This window comes from Larimichthys crocea, chromosome XVIII, assembly GCF_000972845.2.
Source record: "Larimichthys crocea isolate SSNF chromosome XVIII, L_crocea_2.0, whole genome shotgun sequence".
In the NCBI taxonomy this organism is placed as follows: Eukaryota; Metazoa; Chordata; class Actinopteri; family Sciaenidae; genus Larimichthys; species Larimichthys crocea.
In genome coordinates, this window is record NC_040028.1 from 14,376,846 (window position 1) to 14,399,609 (window position 22,764).

General features: G+C 42.1%; 1 protein-coding gene across 2 annotated transcripts in view; it reads left to right on the plus strand.

Annotated features, from left to right (window-relative positions):
- The window catches only part of myo3b (myosin IIIB), a 62,271-nt gene that overhangs the window by 29,554 nt on the left and 9,953 nt on the right, over positions 1-22,764 (plus strand). For both annotated transcript variants that reach the window (XM_027290785.1, XM_027290786.1), the window contains 10 exons: positions 5,762-5,841; positions 6,567-6,587; positions 7,669-7,746; positions 8,791-8,996; positions 11,381-11,492; positions 11,606-11,768; positions 12,197-12,277; positions 13,658-13,754; positions 15,117-15,171; positions 16,071-16,194. In XM_027290785.1, coding sequence (XP_027146586.1) covers positions 5,762-5,841; positions 6,567-6,587; positions 7,669-7,746; positions 8,791-8,996; positions 11,381-11,492; positions 11,606-11,768; positions 12,197-12,277; positions 13,658-13,754; positions 15,117-15,171; positions 16,071-16,194 — 1,017 coding nt within the window. The remainder of the gene's footprint in view (positions 1-5,761; positions 5,842-6,566; positions 6,588-7,668; positions 7,747-8,790; positions 8,997-11,380; positions 11,493-11,605; positions 11,769-12,196; positions 12,278-13,657; positions 13,755-15,116; positions 15,172-16,070; positions 16,195-22,764) is intronic.

Sequence of the window (22,764 nt, forward strand, 5' to 3'; positions counted from 1 at the left end):
TCAGATTCCCACTTCCTACTTTATTTCAGCTAAGCCACATTATGTGATTCACTTCCTTTTTGGGGACCTGTAAATGCCTGCTTTTAGTCCCGGTGGCATTAAAAGGAGCTTCAAATCACAAAAGACACCTCAGCCGAGACTCCGGTAGAAATCTGTGTGATGTGTCTGTAAACTTCAATTGCATGTTGTGCACAAGGGAGCCTTCAGCCACTTCCTTTCTGCAATTAACGGCTTCAGAGGAGTACACTCTATAAAAACAAATTCAGTGAACACTTCATTTCAAAGCACAAAGGCGCTGAAAAGATACCAAGATGTGCTGTAATGTTTACTGCTGCTGCAATAGTGTCAGTGAGGTCTAAAAGCTTCTTTATTTCCTTTTTGTTCCACTGCACTTTCGTCTGTTCGTTCAGACTGCTGCATCAGGTTAATGTGATGATTTCGACAGATATAAACTCTGACTGTCTGAAGGGAAAGATGGAGGGGAGTGCTGCACAGGGCCAAATAAACAGTATATGCAAGAGAAAAGAGGTGCTCTTCACCAAATGCCTGAGACCATAAACTGTTACTGTGTCGTGCATTTTGAGCCTCTATATCCTAAAAAGCTCCACCAAAGCTCACAGTTACAGATTCCTTTGCACGTTCACGTGTAGGCAGTGCGACTATGACATGCTCGCAGGAGTTGGAGGTTCAATTTTCTTACTGCAGTTTGTGAAACCTCAAGATCATCTCGTTAGATAAAAGCTATGAAACGCTCCACTCCGGCTTATCATTCAGGAAAATATGGAGCGCAGTATACCATAAGAAAATTATAAATCTATTCTTCAGGGTAAAATTTGTGGAGGGATTTAATTTGCATTTTACTTCACATTATAGATTCACTGTTATCTGTGAAATTACCATTATCTAGAGGGATCTGATGAAAATCTTTTTTACACCAGGGTGGTTTCACACTCTGGATCCCCCTCCTCACAATGTCACCACTAGGGGACACCCTCGTAGACCCGCAGCCTGACACTGTGATGGAAGTAAAATAATGGATCTGGGATGTTAAACTGCACACACACACAAATCAAACTGCAGTGATACCAGGACAGATCCTCCCTACACCACATAATTTTCCTCTACGTCACGTTTTAAGTTTAAAACAGACACACCGTCCACATTTTTGTAATTTTTCAGTTGACTACCCATTCATTTCACACGCCACATTGAGAATGTGATGGTCTGAGTATCGATGCAGTTCATGTTTGGAGAACAGTAGGAAACTAGGGAGGGCCCCAGAAAGTAAAAAGCTCCCAGGCGGTGAATAGCGAGGCCACTTGAGCTCTGCAGAATGTGGGTCCTTGAGGCTTGGACATGTGGTGGTGTTTTGTCAGAGGAAATGGGATGTATTTGCATGGACAAATTCATCAGAGCCAGGGCCTTTCCCAGATCAGGGGGATCACAGTGTTTGAATTGGCTGGGCTCACTAAGGCCTGCCAGGGCCTGGGCAGCCTGCGGTCACAGTGTGTGTGTGTGTGTGTGTGTGTGTGTGTGTGTGTGTGTGTGTGTGTGTGTGTGTGTGTGTGTGTGTGTGGCTGCAGGGCCGCCTGGACTTGCTGCTTGTAGCACAGCACATGTGAAAATGTAGGATGTGAAGAGTGATGTGAGCCCTATGAAAAGTTCAGACAGTGAAAGGTAAAGATGTATATTTCCTGTATTTCCGTTTCTTTTTATATCCACTCTTTACCTTTTCAAGGACTTTAACACTTACTGTGCACATGATGTGCATATATATATATATATGTAGGTATAAAACCACTGGTATGTGCATGACCTGATCTACAGTGGTGCAATTTGTTGTCATTTTAAATTATTGGTATGCTTATGTTATGAATGTTTACTCAAGTACTGCATATTTTTGAGATTCTTGTACTTGTACCCGAGTATTTCCATCCATTTTTCGTAGCGTTTAAAGTCATTAAATCAGCTTCACCATGATCACAATTGTTACACAATTTATGTATATATATGCACACATACAGTATTATCCTAATGTACTTTTCTGTACCTTACTTATAAAAGAGCAATTTAATTTGGTGGTATTGCTGCTTTAACGGTTACGTTTTAGGTTAATACTTATGATCCTGACTCATAAAATAAGCCCATAAATTCCACATAATGTCCACCATCTCACGACTCAAATTTCTTGTGAGTGACAAGATTCCTGTCATGAATTTCTCTCTTCAGGAAAGTCTTGTTCATATTTTACAGGCGTAAAAACTGTGAGTTAACAAAGCGAGCTCTTACCACATTATTCCTGTGTGAAATATCACAGGTTATAAGTTCAAGTCCATCATGTGCGTCGAACAAATTTACATTGTTTTATTTCTTCACATTCTCACATGAAACCACAGCTGCAGTTCTCATGTCCTCTGCATCTCCCTCCGTCTCCCTTCATGTTAGGAGATCCTCCTGTGTGGAAATGACAGGCTTCTCCCAGCGAGATGACACATTTGGCTCTTTGTTCTCTCCCACTAGAAGCCCTTTTCATCCCAGCGGGCAGACACCACAGTCTCTCACTAGACTTCCACACACTCTCGCTACCAAGAGAGACACTCACCAAGTAATACTTTTGTTCAATTTCTCCCCTAATCGTGGTATTGGAGAATGTTTCGAGTCAGCAGTGGGGATTTTTGACGGGGCCTCACGCATCAATAGCGAGGAGCCAGCTCTCCTAAGTCACATGGTACAACATCCTTTGATAAATGCAACACTGTGTTGTGTCACTAAAAGCCAATTACACCATGCTTTTTATGATTGATCTGCTCTGACAGTAGTGGATGGCATTTAAATCAACAGCCCCCGGAGCCATCTCTAGGCATAAACGGTGGTGGTTATGGAGGGTGGGGAGGGTGGCGGGGGGTTATGGGTGCTTTAATCTCATTTGCTTGGTTGCTGAGTTGAGTTTCTAGATCACATGTTTTCAAAAAGAGAGCGGGAGAGCGGCGGAGATATCCAGCAAGCCTCTGCTCACTCAGCTCGAGAAGGCTGCTCTCTCTTACAACTTTGATTGTCCCCCGTGTCGACAGCTCGATCCACAGCTTCTGAAGTACAAGGCGCACACTGGCACTCATAAAAGCGTGTAGGGAGGTGTCATATTGAACGCAGGATTGCTTTTTAATCCCGAGCACATTGACTATTCTTGTCAATAGAACCCCAATACAACTGCCAGCTTGAGCTTTTTTTTTTTTCCTACAGGATTCTTGCTGGGCTTAATTTTCAAAGTGAACGCACAGATGCCAAGGAAGGCTTTTTCTCTTTCTACCCCCCTCCTTCCCTCTCCTCTTCTTCCCCACACACTGCACTGCCTCACTGTGTGTGTTTGTCCTGGAAGTCCATGCCAAGAGCAACATGCGTGAAGCAGAAACGATCAGTGGGACGCTCCTCCACCGCCTGTTTCTCAAGTACTGAATGACCTGATGGGAAATCTTCCCCTCACCTGCTCTCCTCTTTTTTAATTATGACACTTTTATATTAAAACACTCTTTTATTTTCATCACACGTCTTACTCGAGAGCACCGACAAAAGTAAGAAGTGCCTCCAGCTCTAAAAACACGTGATGTTTTTCTTTAACTGAGTCCACTGTCAAAGAACAAATCTTCCCTTTTCTTGCTCATCTCTGTGGTTTGAGTAATTATAATCCACATCATTAGACAAGTTCCCTACTGTATCTAAATTAGACGGTCTCCTTTCAGGCCGGACATCACAGGTGTTCCCTTGGTTTCATGTCTCAGGAGGCAGAAATCTTTGAGGATACTGACTATTAACCCATGCTCTAATCATCTAGTCAGGAGGGGATATGAAACCCGCCAGAAGAATGAATTAATACGACCCGCCAAGGAATACATTAAGAAAGCAGCGAGTGTCCATTTGCAAGGCTTAGGTACAACTGTCATAGTTTCTCGCAGCCCCTTCATCTCCCCCTTGATGGTGTCATGGAAGTGAGAGGCGTGAAAGCACAGTGACACTCCACGAGCCCGTTCCACTCGCAGCCGCTAATTCATCATGACAAATGTGCTCAGATGATCTGGCCCAGCAGCACTAATGGGGAGAGGAGAGAGCGCACTTCATTTGCACAAGGCCCACTCCAATTAATCCATCCAGCTTTACTCTGGGCTAATTGGAGCGGGGCCCTCCCTGCCTGTGTGCTGGTAATATACCCGACACAGTTTAACGGCTCCTGTTCTCAAAGACCATACTTTTTTCTTTTTTTTGTACGCGTGTACATGTGTGTGTATTTTTGTGTGTGTACATTGTGCTGAAGGGGCATTTGAGGTTGTAAAATCTGTCCCCGGCCCTCTCACAAACATGTGTTCATAATGAGCAATTAGCTGCTCAGATTTCCATGTTATCATATTTTACACTTTCTTCTATTTTCAGGTCCAGATTCGGATCCTGTGGATATTTTTTTTTCCCGAGCACATTATTAACAAATATAAAAGTGCATATTTTAATGTGACAGAATATTTAGATTTTGTTTATATGCCAAATGCAAAATGCACTAATAGCAGAATAAATGAGTAGATAAATAAAAAATAAAAAAAGCAGACAACTGTCAAATGCTAAAAGCGGTACCATCACTAGCTTTAAAGACTGTTTGAGTCCTTTTCAAATGCTCTCACATCATATGTTTTGGCTTGTTTTGACTACAAGCATGCATGCATGCATGTGTGTGTGTGTGTGTGTCCCATGAGACGCCACATTGCTTTGGCTCACTTTTAAAACCTTTGGCACGAGTAAGACGTTCTTTGTCTAAAGTTAGAAGTGGTCTGGCTGTTAATCAATCCATCATAAATGGATTTTGATCTCTCCTGTGTTTGATTGATGCTGCCAGTACACACTTGATAGCGCGGGGTTCCTCTGAGGAAGACAGGCGCTGATCCTTCTCTTTAAGTTTTTGGCTCATTGTCAGACCGCGTCCTGAACAACTGACGAGAGTCTTGAAATTACATAGCAGAAGCCGACTTACATATTTGCATTTTAGAAGTTCGTTTGCGTGCGGTAGAAAATCTAGAACAATTGTTGGCCTGTCACTTCGGCTTTATCTTAAAAAACTTACAAAGGTTTTCCTCCTTGCCATACACGGCTGCTTGGGTAATGCTGCCTCCTGTGTCTGCAGACGTATTTTTCTAAAGGTGTGTGTGGCACATCTGTGCAGCTATTGTTTATTCATGGAGTAAACCCTTTGAAATGTGTTAAGATACTTCCCACTCATTATAAAAATCCTGCCACCCATGGATTAGGACTTTGATGTCACCAATCCTGCTTCAAAGGCTTCTTTCACTGCTATTAATCACAGTTTAGCCTCTGAAGATATAGCCAGAGAAAACATTTGGACATCTTGTGCAGAAACTTTGAAATGTTCAGACTGTCTTGCATATGCTATGTTCATATCCTTTCCGCTGTGTGTGGGGCTGTTGGACTGCTGTGCACGCAGCTGCACTCCTGAGTCCATGGGATTCAGCTCAGATTTTGGCTCTGTCTTTTATGCTGTGCTGCAGTATGAACACTACTGTTAACCTAGTAATGTAGCTCTTCACTTTTGTTTTCCTTGTGTGTTAAAAAAATATCACTTTTAAGGTGTTTACGGTGTCTCTCCATGCTTGATAGTTCACCTTCAGTAACCATGTCTACCCTTTATTCCTCACAGCTGTTCAAACTCTTTGTAAACTTTAAATAAAAAAGCCTGACTTTGCAACTTATGACTGCTTTTGAACAGGAAACCTGGCAACGTCCAGAGCCCGGGTCACCGCCGCCTCCAGATCTTTGCCACCTCAGCTCGGTTCAGGACGCACCAAGGTGAGGCTTGTGCTCCTGTAGCACAAATCATCACATCTGAGAACATAATGTCTTTTATTTGTTGCTCACAGTCATTGCGCCATAAGAAACCCAGTAAAAACTGGTGCTATGAAGCATAGCCACATTAATTTACTACCCTGTTATGTTTGCTGTCTTGCTTGTGGTGATGCAGCATCGCCATCTGGCATTCTGTGTCTACGACATAAAAGTACTTCTTCAGACTTAGTAACTATTGTTGTTTTGTTGTTAATGAGCACTAAAGTATTGTGGGTCCCCACAAAATCTGCTCAAATAGCTGCTTTAATGTACTTCAATAAGAGGCCAGGATAGTTTCATGAGTTTAATATTCCACAACAATTCTTCATGTAGCAACACCGACAAAATGACTTAGTAAGAAGTGGATGTTCATGAGGTTCTTCATGCAGAGTGTGTTTTTATGGTGTCACACACACTACAGGGTGTTTTAGCATAAACGTTTCTTTCTTTCTCACCTCTGACAGTTTCATTTCGCTGTGACTATTTTACATTATTTAAGGGGGAAGCGTTTGATCAAATCATAATGTTTGTAAGCTATGAAACTGAAAATATCTTTGTGTCCATTGTTGGATTATCATTTTCACATTATGATTTAAACCCCTTAAATGTGAATTTCTTCTTCTTTATTTCTTGTCTATCCAATTCTCCTTTATTTCCATGTCACTCGCCGACATGTGCCGTACTCAAAGTCTCCCAAATACCTGTTGAAGGTAAGATTCCTGTTGAAAACAGCACACGTTTCTACATAATGTTTCTAAATCACTGTCCAATGAATAGAACACATAACTGAAATCTGCTCATGATCATTATATAATCAAAACTTTTTTAACTCACAAACTTTGAACTGCGTGCAGCTCCACTCATCTAACATCAATCACAGTCTGGCTTTGGAAAATCATTTCTTTTGAACTATTCTGTGTCATCAATGTAAACAAATGCTCTGTGATGTATCCTTTTTAGATTTTAGAAATGCCTAATGTGGGACGCAGACACAGGATGACATAACTGTGCAAATAACTGTTCCACTTAGCCGAACTTCCTCTAAAGCACCTACTCAGTTATTCTTGAACAAGAAAGGCTCTTAGTAACAACTCTGTGTGATTGATGTAATGTGTATGCTGTCATATTCTCAATCAGAGTTGGGGAAAAGTTGACCAGACGACCAGATTAAAGTAGCGTGGTGGTTGTTAGACTAGTTGAAGTGAGTCTGTTTGTACTTCTTCTGTGAGATCTGGTTTCGAAATAGCAAAGCGTTCGATTCCTCCCTTCGCGTAACTCGGAGAAGGTTTGATGCACCTTCCTGTCTTTGTACTAGGTTGAAATAAAATGTTAAGATATGCACTTTGCTACGTAGACTTACCATAAAATATCTATTGCATCATTAATTTTGATGAAGCCATGAATTGCGAAGGCCATTAGAAAGCTTATATTGTGTCCTCGTTAATCCGTCGTCGTCTACTCGGTGACGGCTAGTCTCATTACTCAGTATGCTGTGCAATTTTCCCATGCCCCACAGCAGTGCAGAATTATTCTCTAGATTGTTAGCTTTAAGTGTTTATGGGGCTATGTTATACAGACGACACAGTTAGTACAGATGTATTCCCAACTGGCCCATTTAGAGGAAGGAGACCTGCTGTAATAATACCTTTATCTCTACAGAGCCCACAGAGGACGTCAGGTTGCAAATAAACTGCATCTCATTTGAATCTGCTGCATCTGCCGGTGATGCTGCCGGCCTGAGTCTGGCCTGTTTATGAATGCGGCGTGCTCATTGTGAATGTTTGTGTTCAGGTGGACACCATGGAGATGATGCGTCACCCTGAAGAGACCACCAACATGAGGAGACAGACTGTAGCCTCCTATTTCCGTGTAGGTGTTTACTCTTTTATGCTCCTTAGCTGTCTGACAACAACCCACATTTTTTGAACATCTCTTCTGCTGTGTTCAGTTTTATAATCATAATTGTGTTGACGCGAACAAACGGATCCACATTTTTCTATTGAACTCTTGTATAACAAAGCAGAAAATGGCACAGAGCTCTGGTAACGTCAACAAAATGTCTATTTTTTTGGAACAGAACATTGTTAGAAGACGTTAGATGCTTGAATCATATGTCTTACAGTTTACAGTTGTAGTGATAAAGCAGCAGAATTATCACCAACTCTGCAGATCTCCTCAGCTCTGTTTAGTGTCTTCCAGCTCATTGTTTTGGATTCCTGGTCTAAACACTTGTCAGCACCATTTCCAGCAACAGCAGACAACAAGTTACTAACGGAAGTCAGCAAGTTAACAGAACTAGCTGATGAAAACTGTGCAACATAAAGAGCCAGATATTTTTCTCAGGAGTTGGTGGAGACCAAAACAGAGTTTAATTCTGGGTTTACTTCTTTCAGGTGGCCAGAAACTCTTCTCCAAATGAATGCTAATGTCTGCAAGATTTGTAAATAAACAATAGTTACACGTTCACTTTATATGTTGATATGATATCTCTCTCTATATATATTGATATAGTTTCGCCTAAAGGCAAAAAAAAAATTCATGCATCTTTAAACAATCACAGTTGATTCTTGCCTTGTGATTTTTAAACATGACCTCAACTGATAATCCAAAATAACCCAAAAAAAATCTGTAATTCTGTTTCAGTTTTTTAATCCTTCGCTAATTCAGTTTTTCATATCTGTTATGAGATTTTAAAAGTCTGCCAGATCCTGTTGGGACTGATTAACACTGTCAATTACTATTCAGCTTGTACTCTGTTATCAAACATATCTATATCTAGTAAAAGTTAGATCTTTGAAGTTGAGGTTCAGATCATTATAACTGAATTCAAACCACCAGACTTTGATAATGTGAACTGATATCTGCTCCCTGGTTTGTCTCTGCCCACTGTTTATTGTTGTCTCATGTCTGCAGTACTCCCTGATGGACTTACTGTCTAAGATGGTGGTGGGTCAGCCTCACTTTGTGCGCTGCATCAAACCCAACGACGACAGACAGGCGCTGCGCTTCTGCAAGGAGAGGGTGATGGTGCAGCTGCGCTACACGGGGATCCTGGAGACTGTGAACATCCGCCGGCAAGGCTACTCCCACCGCATCCTGTTTGAAGAGTTTGTCAGCAGGTAAAAGTGATGTCAAGACAAGGCAGCACCTACAGTCTGCAGCACGCACACACGCCGAGCGTTGACACAACCCCGGAGATAGTGCAGAACAAGCGAGCCATGCTCTGCAGCACGTAAAAACACGGGTTCTTTAATTAGATAGGGGTGCAAGTTGAACAGAGCAAGAGGCTGACTAATTGGCAGTCATTAGTGATAGCGCAAGAGTAAATCCTACAGCTCTTTTAGCTGGGTGGATACTCCAGTGTGGAGAATGTGGATACAATTCAAACAGGGAGGAACTGTGATTAAAAGGGGTGATGCATTTTAATGGATTTTTCTTTTTACTATTCATAAAGAGTTTGTTCTTAAATTCAGTGACCTGGAAAAGCTCAGATGCAGTCTCTGTGTCCCATTGGTATTTCATTAGAACACAATTAAAACAAGGCTTCATCATTAGGGGGGGACGTTTTATGTAAGGGTGTTGTTTTTTGCTTTTTAAAAAAAAATGTGGGACAGGAATGTGATTACTGGTGCTACAGACTCATATTCGTATGTCCAACCCCGTATTTAAAAAGTCTGTACCTACACGTACTTTGACGAGTGTGGGAAAATGCAAGGAAACTTACGTTTGATCAGTTTCCCTTTGAAAAGATGATATAAAATTTAATTAACTCGGAAAAAAAGAAGAAGAAGCTTTTAGATGGTTGGTTAGTCTCACTGCTTTGGGGAAACTTTGCTTAATTTTGTTGACCGAAAACTTTGAATGACCACATGGTTTCTTCTTAAATGTCCTAGTTTTAGTCTCAGTATTAAAGAGTGACGGATGATTTTGCTGAAGCGTGTATGACTGCGAGCACGTATTACCACCTCAGACTACATTTGAAATTTTTTCAATCTTTCTATTGAATCCATATCATCCTACCTGAGCCTCACAGACAGAGCCGACCAGCTAAACTGCACCTTTAGTGAAAACTGATTTAAATTTGTGCTCTCATATCAAAGGCTTGTCTGATGTTGCCAAGCAGCGCTTTGTATTTACCATCAAAGAAATAACAGGTATCAACAGGAATTAGAATGAAAGGCTGTAGACTGAGGCGGGGAGGGGAGTTCAAAGAAGTTTTTCTTCTTGTTGTTGTTCTTCTTTTTGACCAACGCCAGAACACAAGAGATGAACCAGTCGTTTTGGAGCCTTGATGTCCCTGAGCAAACAGTTAGAGCCACTTTGTCCTATGCTGGTATTTTGTAAACTACAACAAGAGGATCAGTGGACGGATCCAGACAATGCGAGCGATAAACATGCAGTTGGAGCTGATGAACACCGATAGGCCCGGGCTGATGGGCATTTTCTGTGGCCACTGAAATCAGAGACGATGATCCATTCAAAAGAGCGCCAACAAAAGGGCCTCTGTTGAAGACTCATGTCTCGGTCAGGCTCATTTTTTCACTCTGACCAGCTGTGGTGATGCTTCCAGCAGCGTCGAGGAAAAGTGTCAAGATTTCCAGTGACTCCTCGTGTCCAGCGTAGGGTTAAATTACTTTAAAATGTTGTCCGAGGAGCTCTGTTGTAGTTTGTAATCGGTTATGTAATCGACTGTGTTCCCTAAACCGAAGAATCTGATAAGAATGCCTGTAGATTACATTTTACTTGTAATCCTAAATTTCACAGTTGACACTAAACTGACACAAAAGTAATAGAAGAGTAAAATTAAAAGAAAAAGTTTGACATTTTGGGAAAGTTTCTTGCTGAGTTAGAAGATAAGAGTAAGTGTCGTGTCTGTACAGTAAATATGAAGCTACAGCCAGCAGCTCGTCTCTTTTATATCAATGGTTTTCTTCATTCTTACACAGACAAGACAGGAAATGTTAATTAGTGAGTCTCAGAGGTTCTTGTTGACAGAGTGAGGCTAGCTGTTTCCCCCTGTTTACAGTCTTTATGCTAAGCTAAGCTAACAGACAGTTGGCTGTGGTTTAGTATTTAGCATACAAACGTGATGGTGGTGTCGAAGTTCACGTCTCCAGGCAAAAAGGAAATAAGAGCTTTTCCCAAAAATGTTACAAATTTTCCTTTAGAGGAAAAATTCACCTTTATTTGTTCACATCCTAGCTATGATAGTTTTGTTGTATTGTTATGAGATGTCTACGTCCAAGATTTTTGCTGGCAACAAACTATAATCCATTATTAATACTGATGTCTTCTGGAGGTCTTCTTTTTCCTTTTTCATAACACCGTGTCTGTTTTGTGGATCAACTCGCTGCTGCAAAAACAATTGAAAAGTGATCCTTTAACTTTTAACATCAGATAACTTTCCTTTTAAGGTTTTATAAAAATTTTATGATTACACTATCAGTGTCTGCTATAACAACATTAAAATCGCATTTTTCTTTGTGTTTTCTTTATATATTAGATATTACTACCTTGCATTTCGGGCTCACGAGATGCCGGAGACCAGCAAAGAGAACGCTGTTGCCATACTGGAACGGGCCAAACTAGAAGACTGGGTGCTGGGGACAACAAAGGTAATATCTAAAAAAATATGAATAATTAAAGAAGTCTGTGTTTGTAATACACATTTCATCCATAATAAGTCCAATAAAACAGTCTAGACTGAGATAATGTGATATCCTGTCAGGTTTTCCTGAAGTACTACCATGTGGAGCAGCTGAACCTGCTGCTGAGGGAGGTGATTGCGCGGGTGGTGGTGATACAAGCTTACACCAAAGGCTGGCTGGGCGCCCGACGTTACCGGAAAGAGAAGGAGAAGAAAAACCACGGGGCCATCATCATCCAGTCAGGTACACTGGTACCAGTTCAACAGTAAACAGAAGGAATTATTCAGACTTAAGTCAAAAAAATGCAAATGAGCGGCAACATTCAGATATATTCTTTTATCGCGTAACGATGAAACAGGTGCAGATTTGATGTGAATGTGACCGTTGGTTTCTTAATGACCTCTGGTCTATTATGTGCCGGCGGGTCTTCATAAAAGAGATGAGTTTGATAACCACAGCTTGACCTACGAGGGTTAAGAGCAATGCTTCAGAGCAGACAATAAGACCTCAGAGAGTTCAAAGGGATCCATCCCTCTGCCACCTGGTTTAGCAGTGTTTTGAAGTGGGATCTTGTGTAGTATGTGCAGTCTATTTTGTTTCACAGAGGCAGGTCAGCAATCTCTTGCACACACACACGAACACACACTGTCTCTCTCTCTCTCTCTCTCCAGCCTGGAGGGGCTATGTCGCTCGGCAGAACCTCAAGCAAATAAAAAAGGAGCGGGACGAGGCCGCTGTCCGCATTCAGTCAGGTAAAGAAATGTTTACATATACGTTCTTCTCACATTCAAGTGTCGACCTCTGGAATTCCTCGTGTTAGTACCGCGTCCGGTTGGAAAATAACGCGCCACTTTTTTTTTTCCCCTCCATACGTTTTCAAAAGGAAAAAAGGATAAAGGCCCGAAGACCTTTACATCTTTGTGAAACACCTTTTTGATCTCAATGAGTGGCCTGCGAAACAGTAATAATTAATTAATAATGCATAAAGAAAAGCTTTTGAAAGTTTGGGCAGCATTTGGTCCCCATGTTTCAGAAGAACAGTGCATACTGAGATCCTTTTTTCCTTTCATCTCTTTCCCAGTAAAGGCAAGAGAGGGGCTTATCCCTTCTGTTTCCTCACGACTTCCTCTCTCAAATTCCTGGCCTATTACACAGCTCTCACATACCAGAAACAAGATGCCTTTTTATACTGTCAACCTTTTCATCTGAAATGTAAATTAATTCTTACTCAGTGTGCCTTGACGAAGATCAAAGTGGGCACATTAACCTTCCCGGCCCCCCCTTCCCCATTCTCTCTTTCTCCCTCCCTCCTTGGAGCCTCTCACTGGAGGACAAGGGAGGGTGCCAAAAGGGGCAGGAGAGAGGAGGGCAGGGGGAGGAGATTTGGCATTGTTTCCCCTAGCCCTCCTAAGGGCTGCCCTCATCTGGCACATGGAGCATCTCAGTCGCCTGCACACCTTGTGTAAATGTCCTCCATTAAAGCCCTTGTAAATAAGGCTGCAGAATGGGTAAACATGGTTTTGGTGTGAGAGGAAAGCCTCTCTGTCGCCGCTCGTCTTTCTCTTTAGAGAGAGACGTGTTTGTGTGTGGCCGCTGGGGTTCAGGGTGGTGGTGGTGGTGGTGGTGGAAGGAGGGGGGGAGAACCTGAACCTGACATAAGTGGGGCCTCAGCCCCCCGGCGGAGCACTCCAGCACATTCACATTGTGTGTTCTCTGCAGCTTATAGCCTTTGAGGTGGGCTGCATTTGCATTCTGAAAATAAACAGATGCCTTTCAAATGTATGAGCCTGGTGGCTTCTCAGATCTCAGCGGGGCCTGGGGGACATGCTCACCATCGATCAGATTAGACCATGCAAAATAGAACCACGGCTCAACAATGTACTTGAGCTTTCTTTTTCCTGCGCATATAATTTTACAAGAAAAACACAAAGCCCGTTGATGGAGTAAGTCAGCGGGCTCCGTTTCCCATCCATTTTGCGCCCAGTGTGTCTCAATAATCACATGATGTTTTCTCTCTGCACTCCTTATACAGATGCTAAACATATTTCACTTCCTCCATGCAAATATAGTGTTTTCCTCAGCGGACTTTATGATCATAACAGAGGCACGTCTGTCATTTATATCCTGTGCAGCTTACAGAGGCCATCGGGTGCGTCGGGACCAAGGACCCCAGAGGCACAGATGTCACCCTGAGGCTGCAGAGAAGACCACCAAAGAGGAGCATACGGGGTGAGTCTTGACATCTCTCGTCCTTCAGCGCCAGCTCTCGTTGAAAGACCGCAGTTTGCTTTTTGTGATTTCTTTATTGTTGTTTCTTACAGCGCAGACAAAAGGCTTCAAATATGACCTAAAAACGAGACCACCATTAGAGCAAGAGGTCTCACATACCTGTCACTCATATTAAGCCCCGCAGGACTGGCTCCTCTTGGCCCCCGTAATGTACTGTTGTTTCAAGCCGAAGAGAAAGCTCCTCCCTAAGCACCACCTCTTTCAGTTTTATAAACGTAATAAATATCTTTCCACCAAGATAGCACACTTGTCTGACCACAAATGGGGTTGGGCGCTGTGCTGGTCTCCAGATGTACGAGCTGAAGACTTTGTGTTTATTCAGCATATGGGCAGGCCAGTCATTAAGAAAGTATGTGCTAAGCAGGAGAGCAGCCACCGACTGAACAGCAGCACACGTGGTGTCGATGGCTGCTTTTAGCTGCGTGTTTAACGTCTCTCTGCACCACAAGTCACACGTATTATGTATTACAAATTCCATAATATTAGGTTTGAGTTTCCAAACTAAAAAAAAAGAGGAAATTCCTGAGTGATTTTAGACGTTACGAGGTTTGTTTTTTTATGTACAGTATCGTTACGATCTTTTTTATTACTGTCAGTGCATACTCTAAACCAATTCATGTGTGAGAAATCTCAAATCTTGAGTGACTTTTGGTCAACGCCATGCATCCCTCTCTAGACTCCAAACTCCAAAATACTGGATTTACACATCTGAAAATGTTATGCTTGTTGTATACTCGAAACGAGCCGAGCCTCATCTGGGATTTTTCTCTCCGTGTTTACAATCATATTCCTTGGTGAGAAAAACTTCAAACCTCCACTTAACAATTCTGTTTAATCAGTGTTGGAATCTCTCCATATAGATTTATTTTGACATGATTTGGCCCATTTTCCTCCTGTAAGATCTATGTTCTCACCTACATGCTGTTCTTTTCCCTTTTGATATCCCTCCTGTCTGCCACGCATGAATTCTGCGCTTGCATCCAAACAGCAGAACCTCCAGTTGCATCACCAAGTCCAAACTAGATGAGATTTTTGTTTTTCTAGACTCAAAAGCATGACTGCGACTGCTGCTTGCAGCATTGTGTTTGCAGATGTCGTGTCGTGTTTTTTTTTCTTTTGTTTAAATAATGCAACATATCTCTGTCTCGCTCTCTGCAAATTGCATAATCGTAAATCAGAGTTGTTGTTTTTCCACGAAACAAAAAGGCAAATACAAATTATCCTCAGCTCTGCAGACACAATATGTGTTGCTGTGTGACACGTTATGTTAATTTCATTTATAAATGCTTCTTGCTTTCGCAGATCCGACACCGAAAAGAGCAAAGAGGCACCTACAGACCACATACATACAGAAAATGTAAGTAACAGAATATCAATGAGCGTTTTCTTATGCCTGACTTCAGCCGTGTATGTAAAAATGCTGCTCCGCTACAAAGCCGCTTTAACCCAGATTATTCTTTGGGAATTTTTTGAGTCCTTGAGACAAAAGAGATCTCTTGCTCCAACCTCCATCTCAGCGGAGAAGACAGGGTGGTACGGGAATGAGAGAATCAAAAGGCTGGAAATTCACGGCTGAGAATAAATGCTCGCTCTTCCCTGAGGTGATTTGTCTTTGCGCTCCTCTTTCTACAGATGTTAGACCCCTTTTTTAGTAAAGACCTGAGGTTCTTTGGTAGCACTTTGATATCCTGCTCGGATTCAATATGTGAAATAGAAGAGCCACTCCGTGACTTGGAGCACATCACAGTCTTTGAAGTCTGATCCAATTTTTGCTGCTCACCATTTGATGTTGAAAGGATGAAATGAGGAAAATGTACAGTTTTTGCCAGTAACTCTGCTGAGCATATGTAAGATTAAAAAAGCAAAATCCTTTGGAGGATGTACTTAGAAATGTTAAGCAGATTAATACTTTCCTATAGCTCTTTTATTCAAAGATAAAATTAAATATGAGAGGAAGTCTGTATGAGCTGTTTTTCACCCTCACAATTAAGTCAGTGTGGTGCTGTTTGCTAGGAGGTAGGGCTAGTAAAGGGGGGATATGCAATTGCATTAGCATTTGATTAACATTGCAAAGCACATTAATGGGTTTGAGTTATATGAGTGCCAAATTGTAAATTGTAAATAAATGAATACAGCGTCTACATGACTAAATTGAAAAAAACACATTACGGGGCTTGCTTTAACTTGTGTCTATTTATCCAGTGCTTTCATTGACATTGCTCTTCTGGGTGTGTTTTCTACGCCTCCTCTTTCAAGGTTGGCCTCGACAGCCTCGACAGACAAGTGAAAGACATCAAGAGAGACAAAGGCAGTGCAGAAGACAGTGTAACGAAGCCTTGCAGGGAGACAGCTAGGCTGCGAGACACGCAGTGTAAACAAGGTAAGCCCGAGCACAGAGCTGGCGGGTGCAGGTAATTACACAAAGAGACAGGAGAAATCCCGCTTTAATGGATAAAGTGCCATTTTTAATACGGGGCCCCTTTCAACCTTTCATCCCAGCCAATCCTCTGCTGCCATTCTTTGTTGACAGCAAAAAGAGAGAAGAATTATGGGCGATCATTTCTGCGGTATTTTAATAACCCAGGTCAGCTTGTCATAAACGTCTCATGGCAAGTGGGGGGGCTTTTCGAAGTGGCATGAGCACTTCAAAGCTTTCATTCTCCTGCACGGCGAGCCCTTCACTAAGGATCTCATCAATGACTCTAATAGACCTGCACACTAACGGTGACAAGAAAATACACAAACCCTGATTTGTTGAACATATGTTTGGTTTGCTTTTTGCCCCAGGCGATGAATTACATTAATTCCTGCTGCCTGGAAGGCTGAGTGGGTGGCTGTGCAGGGGGCCTCCGATTACGGCCGTCACCACTGGGGTAGCCTGGGTAATGGGTGCCCGGCCCTTCATTAATGTTATTAGAAGGGGTATGAGGTAAGAGAGGGAGGTGAAATAGCATTTAGCGGCGCGGTTGAGAGATTACGGGGATTAGACATGATAATGTAACACAGACAGGGCTCTCTAGCGGGCCCCGGGATTAGTGTCAGCACGCCACAGCAGGTCTGGGTTAGATAGTGGCTAATTCGGTAATGCCTCGTACAGGTGACCCCCGCTCCCAGGCATCACTGCTGCTGAAGGGAGGCAGTGTTTGATGAATTTATAATGTCAGAGTGATTATGGAGGGGAACGTTGCAGGTAATGCCAGTGTGTGAGGACGCTTTGCTCAAATGTATGTTTTGTCCGGCGCCACCGGAGCTTCCAGTCATTCCAGTTTTTGAAATAACGGCTGAATTACTTCCTTGTTTGTGTTATTTCTTTGAAGTCCTGAAGCCCAGGATGTTTTATTTGATGTGTAAAACTCACATTCCTTTGCACTTAGCATCGCTTTCAGCTTAAAATTAGTGTAAATATACAGTATTTAAATGTCTTCACGGCTTGTAACCTCAAAAGTAGAGCTTTTGGACAATGATGTGTAGCACAACACTTTGTACTCCAGCACCTAATACACCCATGATCAACCTTTTTGGCTCACGACCCCTTGGCACAGTCTCTGGCCCCAGATTGTTCAATTTGAATGATTTCTAGAGGCATGGAGAGGACACAGTATCTGCCTTATGAAAAGCAGATACCGTGTTAAAATAAACAAAATATGAAAAAATAAAACTTCATTTTCTGTTTTTCTCTTGTATCCCTTTGATCATAACTGGTACAAATCTCCATCCTGAAGTAATTTCAGTCTAGAATTAAAGAGAATTTCAACCTGTTTCCAATAGAAACTACACATGATCGTCTGTGTCTCCAAACATGAAAAAGAAAAGCAGATTTCTGCTCTAGAAGGAAGAAAAATGAAACAAGATTTCTGAAAATACTTGAAACAAATTGATTTACATTGTGGAAAAGTTATTCTCAATGCACGAGTAACTTATTTCTTTTACATTAAGGACTCAAGTTATGAGCAGAAATTACTTTATAATGAGATTTCTGCAGTGATACGTTATGTTTGGACCCCTATGGGGGGTCCCAGCCCTGGGAACCACTAAGTTATTGCAACCTAAATTCTTTTAGTTAATCTCACTGGTGTCATTTATTGCAGTACGTCAAACACTTCTCTTCCTTTTGTTATTAGGTAAATTGAAGGGTCTCTATAATAACTGAATTCGCCTCGGGCACAGTTCAGTTATATTCTATTTAAATGTCGTGACAAAGTAAAAACAACCTCTTCCTCTTCCGTCATGGGCTTTGCTAACGCTTTTCTTATTTTGCGTGGAGAGCGCACAGATTTTCAGGTATTCACCGTCTTCCCCTTTCCTGCCTCGTTTGTGTTCTGAGCTCAGCTTGTGGCTCCGACTTCTTTCAGGAAACCCCATTTGAATATGTTGAGGGAGGCCACGGTGGCTCAGGCACCCAGGGCACACTTTGATCCCTGCAGATCTGAGGGGCTTTTTTTTTTCTTTTTTTTATCCCGAGGTTGAGCGAGTCATGGAAGCCTTGCCCTGCCAGATGTTTGGAGACCAGGCTCCTTCCTGTGTCTCATCCTGCTGTCGCCTCTGGTGATCGCGCCGGTTCTCTCAGGCTGCTGGAGCTCGACCTGCAGTGTTTCAGGACACCAGTGGAGAAAAACAGAAAATTAGCCATGGAAATCAAATTACCCCACCCCTCCAGACACTCGCACACACTCTACACCCTGCTCCCATTAATGCCAAAACACGGGGGCATGACCTGGAACCTCTCAATGTGTTTGACGGACGTTGGGTCTTTTCTAAGTGATTTAACAAAGTCTTGTGTTGCAAGTGACGTGCCCAGCACCGTTTTTTCTTTCATGTGTGAAACAAAGCAGACCAGGGAGGGAGATGATTTAGATAGATGTCTGTTTCACTGTATATCTGACACCAGGCTCGGCAAACTATACTCACTCTTTAGCAAAATACCCGCAGTGTTGCATTTTATGGTGGGAAGACAGCATTAAAGCACTTTGTACTCCAGGCGCTCTCAGATGTCTGCAGCACAAACCTTTGATTCCCCCCGTGTTTTTTTTTTACTTTTTCAGTGAAAAAGTTACACATGCACAGTGTTGTCGTGTAAGCCGCGCATTCGAGACAGTGTCACCGCTCGTCACCTGTCACCAGAGCCTGAATATTAATGCAACGTGTTTGGAAATGAGTCACAGAGGCGTGCGCGGAGAGAAAGCCTTTTTTGCTTGCAAGCGGCAGATATGATCAGAGGGCTGCTTATGCTCCTCAGCGTGGTAAACAGGATGGTGCTGAGGATCAGTCAGAGCTGACTTTATGGTTTATGAAAGCTGAGCTACTTATGTTAACAGGCTTTTTGAAGATTATAGTTGTGGTAAACATACATGTCAAGAGAGAGACAGTGATAAAGTGGAGCCACAACACAGAGACCAATTACCTCCGCGCCTCGGAAGATAGTTAACCTGGTCGTTTGGAGGGATGAGAAGAGAGCGGAATGAAAAGAATAGTTCGTGAAGTTCATGTTAACGTATTGTTTATAGTTATATCCCCTCGGTGCATAACATGGTATAGTCAATAAGAATTGATTTTGTTTGTCGCCCTGAGCTCTCTCTACGCTTTATAGCTGCAGCTGGAGGAGCTCATTGGAAATGTGGACGCTGTTTTACCCACACTAAGGTCAAACCCACACTCACCAGTACATCTCACTTTTATCTCCTCTCGCCCCCACAGCTTTTTTAATCGTCTTCCCACCCTCCCAAAGGTTTGCAGCCACCAGGTGCTGCTCCACAACACACCACCACCACCACCACCACCACCACCACCACCAAAGCAGCAGCAGCAGCATCATCATATCAACATGCATCTGCCAGACAAATGATCCACCCTCTCCATGTTCTCTAGACAAATACGCTCCCACCCTCTCGCTGTCTCTCAGCCTTTTTGATTGATCTGTCTTGTCTCCACATTTCGCGACGTCTCAACCGGATGCCTTCAGTTTTAGGCAAATTACAGGCTCGACGTAGCGGCAGAAGAGATTTAGGAAGGGATAGGAAAGACTCAACTTAACGGAAGGAGTTGCCTCTGTCTGACGCTACCTACGTAATCCTCTTAATGTCAGTGGGAGTAGTTAACAGGATGTACTTCCAAACTACTCATCATCACAATTCCAACAGAATAATCTCCTCAGACGTAAAAATCAAGGTGGAAAAAGATGCTCCAAGTTTTCTGTGGTTTTCACATGAGGATTGACTCATTTGATGTAGTTTAAAAGTTATTTTAATTGTTTTTAAAATGCAGTTTTATACTGTTAAAAAACATATTTTATCTATAAATTACTAAAGGATTACAGAGACCAGGAGAAAAAAAAAAACGCTTTATGTCGCTCATTTGCATATTTAATCTATTTTTGGCCTGGTTCCCTCGTCATTCATGTCTTGCTTTTTTACTTATCCTCCTAGGTCACAGTTATAAATTACATGTATTATGTCTCTGACAAATGATTGACTTTCACAAAGTTCAGAGATTTTTTTTTTCCCTCCACGCAAACTTTTCTTTTGGAGTCAAAGTTTCCAAATCTGCTGTCAGGGGAAATGATTGATTTCAGTGTGAAAAATTGGTTGTAAGTAACAACATCCTCTGCTTGCATTAGTGAAAACAGATGCAGGAACTACTCTTTTAAAGCATTATCTGCAGGACTTGACCAGTTTGTCTTATAATTTAAAGCACATGAGTTGCTTTTTCTTTTTTTCCTTTTTTTTTTTTTTAAGTATAATGTCCAAAATGACGAGAGCATTAATAAATCTCAGAAGCTCGGAAAGGTTCTGGAAATCCTCTTCAACTTCAGATATCTGTTTGGAGTCTTTGTTTGCAGAACAATGTCTGTGTCAGCGTGCACGCTTGTGCACAAGTTTACACGCATGTGTCTGGGTTTATGTACCCGTGCGTTTGTGTGTGTGTGTGTGAAGAGGCGGTTGTGAGGTAAAGAGAGGGGTCTGGGCTGCACATGCCTCATTTAGACATCAAAGGCCCCTGCTGATGATTTTTCCTTATAATCCATGCCTTTTGGTGCCTCTGCTCCCTCCATCTGAATAAACAAAGCCCAAGCGGTTCTCTGTGGTCTGGGAAAAGTCAGGTGATTGCAGCACGTGATTTGGGGAAGTAAATCGATACATCTCTAATTTATTCGACTAAAAATCCCTTTTAGCAGCCCTTTTATGTTGTTTCTGAGAATCATTCTGATTTTCAAGGCATTTCAAAGTGGTATTTAGAGATGTAATGCGAGTCATCTGCTGCTCTTTGAAAATGAAAGAAATACCTATCTCAAAAAAAAAAAAAACTCCTGCTCTTTTTATCTGAAGAAGCAAACATGTACAATATGTAAGTCTCTCACCAAGAGGAGCAAACTCTGCTTGGCTTTCTTTTGATACAGAGGAATCAATATTGTATGAACCGTGCTGCCTCTGTATTCCCAGTCGACCATTATGCCTCCACACCCCAAACAGCAGACATTACCCACGATCATTTAGCAAACCCCAGTATGAGCCACTGTCTGACCCCTTCCCAGTTCTGCCTGCCCATGTCCAAGCCCTTACTCCCATGCCAGAAGCCAGTTTTGGCAGCCTCCTTACCTGTAATATATCTGCAGGAGCAGCATTCCTCTGGGGCTGGCCTGGATCAAATGGCAGTGATTTCCCAGGCAGAGGCGCAGAGATGGGAGGCCTGACCCATCCTCTGATCTGCTACACGCTCTAATCGCTGCAGGTCAGAATGGATAAATGGTGATGCTGAACCCCCATGTGTTGTGTTTTGGGCTTCAGATCTGCAGCGCTAGATCCAGCAGCTGAGAGATTTTTGGAAAACATTTAATTGAGATCTCAACCAAAATTGACAGTTGTGATTTACAATTGTTTTCTAGTAACTTAACCTCAGGCCTGTATATACATGGTACGACGTAGTATTAAATAAAATGTGAATCACAAATTTATCTCATCTGTACATGAATTAAAATGATGCAGTTAAATGATGTTGAGGAGGTTAGCAGCTCTTTGCGGCCGCACATGTTAATGCTATAACATGCAGGTATAACGTTCACCTGTTTTTTGCTTAGAATTTTAGCATGCTAATATAAGATAATCAGCACTAAATACAAAGTTCAGCTCAGGTTCAAAATGTCATTCGTGTGACAAAAGTGTTTTGTCACGAAGTAGTGGACGCATTTTTAATTCGGTGATGGCGCAAGATGAAAAGTCAGAGGATCAACCGATTCATCAATATCTGAACAAAGTGTCATCACAACTCATCTTGTAGTTGTTGAGATGTTGGGATTGGCAGACCAACAGACAAAAAAAAACGATACGTATTATGTTTCCTCTTCTACAAAGTCATTTTTAACTGAAGTGTACAGACGCAGAATATTAATGTGGCAACAGTCAGTACTTGCTGTTTGTCCAACTCGCAGAATTGATGTTAATTAGCTGCAGCTGAGTAAATTTACTGGCGACAGTTGTTGTTGTTATAGCCGGTGAACTCGACGGTCGCCAGGTTTAATTTTCACAAGGCACAGCTAGAATTAAGATTGTGACACTTGAAGCCTTGATTTCAATATAAGAATGAATCTTCAGACCTTCATCAGATCTAATGTTTCATCTACAGTCTCAGATACTTTCACTGCATGCAATGAAAGAGACTTTTTTGTGGATTGCAATGAAGTCTGTTTTACAGCATGATTCAATTTTGAAACTTTGTTCAAGGACGTTGGGCTTCATTATTTGTGATTGAGTGCTTTGATGGTATTTCAGGGGAATAAAACATTTTCTTATCAAACCCATCTTCGCATCATTAGTACAACATTGTCCTACATACAGACGTTAACTACATACAAACATTAGCCATGATGGCGGTGGCCAGTGCCGCATATTTTGTCTGCAACTCTAAAGCTTTTTAATTAGTACTACTAATATTTTATTTGCTTAATTTTTGCAAAAAT